The sequence below is a fragment of the Nicotiana tabacum genome, chromosome 5 (genome assembly GCF_000715075.1).
Source record: "Nicotiana tabacum cultivar K326 chromosome 5, ASM71507v2, whole genome shotgun sequence".
Classification (NCBI taxonomy): domain Eukaryota; kingdom Viridiplantae; phylum Streptophyta; class Magnoliopsida; order Solanales; family Solanaceae; genus Nicotiana; species Nicotiana tabacum.
This window is the reverse complement of record NC_134084.1, coordinates 3,815,255-3,819,049: the sequence shown is the minus strand read 5'-3', so window position 1 is coordinate 3,819,049 and position 3,795 is coordinate 3,815,255. Positions and strand designations below refer to the sequence as shown.

At 37.1% G+C, this 3,795-nt stretch overlaps 1 protein-coding gene across 1 annotated transcript; it reads left to right on the top strand.

Annotated features, from left to right (window-relative positions):
- The first annotated feature begins 1,737 nt into the window (after positions 1-1,737).
- On the top strand, positions 1,738-3,483 carry LOC107816165 (AT-hook motif nuclear-localized protein 18-like). The gene is made up of 2 exons (XM_016641853.2): positions 1,738-2,377; positions 2,863-3,483. Exons 1-2 carry the CDS (start codon positions 1,882-1,884, stop codon positions 3,285-3,287), a joined length of 921 nt encoding a protein of 306 aa, XP_016497339.1. The 5' UTR covers positions 1,738-1,881; the 3' UTR covers positions 3,288-3,483.
- The last annotated feature ends 312 nt before the right edge of the window (positions 3,484-3,795 follow it).

Sequence of the window (3,795 nt, the reverse complement as noted above, 5' to 3'; positions counted from 1 at the left end):
TAACCAATCAATTATCAGTATCTATGTCTCTGAAGAAAAGAGCTTTACTACTCTTTTAAGTCCAGGAAAACTGAAAAAGAAAGTAATGTTAATGGATTGAGACACGCCAAAGAATTGGACATATAACGTTGAATATAAATTGAGGGGTGAAGGCATTTTTCAACTATATATATATATATATATATATATATATATATATATATATATTTTCTATTTGAATGGAACTCGGAGTAGAGGAAGATATAGAGAAGGGAAAGGGGACCAGTCCACCGTCCATGAACAGTAGTCAGACTTAGCAAAACCAAATCCAAGTTCTAAGTCCAATTTGATTTTAACTTCTATATTAACAGTCAAATAATTCTTCACTAATATAACTTAAAAAGTAAATGCATGTAACTTGTATTAATTAGATATGGATTAGTAATCTAAAAAAAGGCAAATTAATGTATATTCAAATACATTGATAATATAAGAATTTCGTACAGTCAATGTATACAATTTATACATACCAATTATCTGATTACCTTTATCTATGGTAGCAGGTGACCTGTCTTATTTAGAAGATTACAAATCTCACTTTTATGGAGTATTACACATGTTGATATTTTTTTTTCTTTTATCTTTCTTTGAGCCGAGGGTCTGTTGGAAACAACATCTTTACCTTCACAAGTTAGGGTTAAAGTCTACGTACACATTATCCTCACAAAACCCCGTCTTGTGGGATTATATTGAGTTTGTTGTTATTGTTATTGTTGTTACATATAGATATCTTTTGAATGATATGATATTGTAAAAATTTTCTTTACACTGCCGGTATATAAGTGAAATTGCACCAACGTGCCAGATCCAAGTCTTTTCTCTTTCTCAATATAAGTTAGCTAACCCTAACTCTAGTGCTACTATTGTTCTTGTAAGAAAGAACCTCTGACAGATAAACAGAGAAGCTGGCATCATATAATAGTATTGATTAGTAGGAGTTTTTGTCAAGTTGGACAAATAGGGTGAGTTTACAAGCTGGGAATTCTTGGTTGGCCGTGACACCCCAAAATGTCCAAAAGTCCACTTGTTTTTCTTTTTCTCTTCTTTACGATGAAGACGAGATCATGTGATCAGGAGGTCACGGGTTCGAGCAGTGAAAATAGTCTTTTGCAGAAATGAAGGGTAAAGCTGTGTACGATAGACCCTTGTGGTCCGGTCCTTCCCCGGACCCCGCGCATAGCGGGAGCTTAGCACAGCGGGCTGCCCTTCCCTTATGATGAAAAAGATATGAGTTTCTGCAACAACAACAAATCCGGTGAATTCTGACAAGTAGGGTTTGGTGAGGGTGAGATGCACGCATCATTACCCCTTACCCCTACCCTGAAGAACAAAAAGGATATTTTCGCAAGACCTTTGACTAAAGAAAAAATAAAAAAAATAATGATAACAAGTATAAACAACAACAAAATAAAAAGAGGGCGAAAGCCAAAGTAGCGAATATGTGAGTTTCTTGATTCAATAAACCCCCCTCACAAAAGCCAGAAAGCAGGAAAAAAGAATATGAGTTAGACAAACCAACCAAAGTCTACTCATTTTCTTTTTCAACCTTTCCCCACTGTCATCCTTTCAAATCATTACAACCTTTCCCTTTCTTGTACTTCCATTTTCTTTCCTTCTCCAACTCTATTTCTCCAGTCTTTTTATCTCCATATCTTATCCAAGAAATAGAGAATAACATAAGAGGATTCAAGATTTAGATTCAATAGGGTCAAAGTAGATGCGATCTATTAGATATTTGCATTTTCAACTTCTTTGTTTTCTTCGGGTAAGTGATTCGAACAGAAAATAGTGGTTCAGTTGAATCTGTTCTAGATCTGTCTCGACGAATTAAACTAAAATATTATGGATCCATCGAACAATTCGCTTCCACCGCCTTTCCATACGAGAAATTTTAACTTACAACACCACCACCAACAGCAGCAGCAACACCACCTTCAATTCCAACACAACTCAGAAGATGAACAAAGTGGAACAAGTGGCCTAAACATGTCCGGGCAAAAGAGAGATCGCGAAGACAACAACGACAACAACAACAATAATAATTCCAATGCCGAGGAATCAAACGACGAATTAGGTGCTAATGGAACCAATAGAGATGGAGAGTTCAATAGAAGGCCTAGAGGTAGACCTGCTGGATCCAAAAATAAACCTAAGGCACCAATTATCATTACTAGAGATAGTGCAAATGCCCTTAGAACTCATGTAATGGAAATTGCAGATGGTTGTGATATTATGGAAAGTGTTTCAAATTTTTCAAGAAGACGTCAAAGAGGGGTTTGTATTATGAGTGGAACAGGCAATGTTACTAATGTAAACCTAAGACAACCAGCTTCACCAGGTACAAAATTATTTTTTAAAATTTTTCTTTAATTTATTTTTCTTTGATAACCAACTGGTCCTCCTTCTTTCCGGATACTTAAGCTTGTAATAGGGCGAGGCCAAAAAAATTTCAAAGGGTGTTCAAATTTAAAAAAAGTGAAAATAATTCTCGACAAAAGGTGTTCAATATGCGTTATATACCTCTAAAATGTAATATTATACCTATATACATAGTATAATTTTTCGATATGACCACCTTATGACGATGTGGCTTCGCCCCTGAGCCTACTTAACCAGCTTTCCTAATCAATCAATTCAAATTTATGTGTTGGAACCTGTCCTCATTGAAGTGAATGTCTACTCTTCCCACATTCGAAGACAGACTAATATTTAAGATCTCCTGCTTTCATATTTTGACTAATTCAAGGTGAAAAATGGGGCTATTATAAAGTTGAGCCAAAAGATCTCGATTGATAACATTACATTTTTTTTTTTGCTTATCAGGTGCGACTGCAACCCTACATGGGCGTTTCGAGATTTTATCCTTAGCCGGATCATTTCTACCACCACCAGCACCAGCAGCAGCGTCAGGATTGACTATATATTTAGCCGGCGGACAAGGGCAAGTGGTGGGAGGTTGTGTGGTTGGGGCACTAATGGCATCCGGTCCGGTTGTGATTATGGCAGCTTCGTTTAGCAATGCAGCTTATGAAAGACTTCCACTAGAGGAGGATGATTCGAATTCGCTTCCTCCTCAAGGAGGTTCACTAGGTTCTCCTCGAGCTATTGCTCCAGGAGGACAACAGCAACAACAACAACAACAATTATTAACTGACCCGTCGTTGTTTCATGGAATGCCACCCAACCTTCTCAACAATGTTCAGTTACCTTCTGAGGCTTATTGGGCAACTGGTCGACCTCCATTCTAACTAGCTGAAATTCATAAACGGGTCGGGTAATTTTCTTTGATTCACTTGTTTAAGGTTATGGCCCTCTAGTTTTGGATCATATGATCCAAAACTGGAGGACCATAACCTTTAATCGACGAAAATTCTCTCTCTCTCTCGGTAGTCTTCAAGAATTCTTAGCAATGATTTTTAGGTAAAGGGTTTTCGTGTGTTACCATTTCAAGTTCTTCATATAATGTTCCTTTTAGTAACATTACGTTTTGAATTTTAAGTCCTTTTTCAGGTTAGGTTTTTCGAATGTGAGTTTAATAGTATGATCATATGATATGAAATATTTGTCATTTGACCTGTGTTGAATCGTCTTGTCTTTTGAGCCAAAGGTCTCCCGGAAAATAGCCTCTCTGCCCTCGGGTAGGGGTAAGGTCTGCATACACTCTATCCTCCCCAGATCCACTAGTGAGATTCTACTGGCCGGGTTGTTGTTGACCTGTGCTGAATGTTGTAAAATCCTTTAATTTTTTTCTTGATG

Coding starts and splice junctions, on each gene's coding strand:
- LOC107816165 (XM_016641853.2), top strand. CDS start 1,882: ATGGATCCATCGAACAATTCGCTTCCACCGCCTTTCCATACGAGAAAT. Junction 2,378..2,862: donor AAGACAACCAGCTTCACCAG/GTACAAAATTAT, acceptor TTTGCTTATCAG/GTGCGACTGCAACCCTACAT.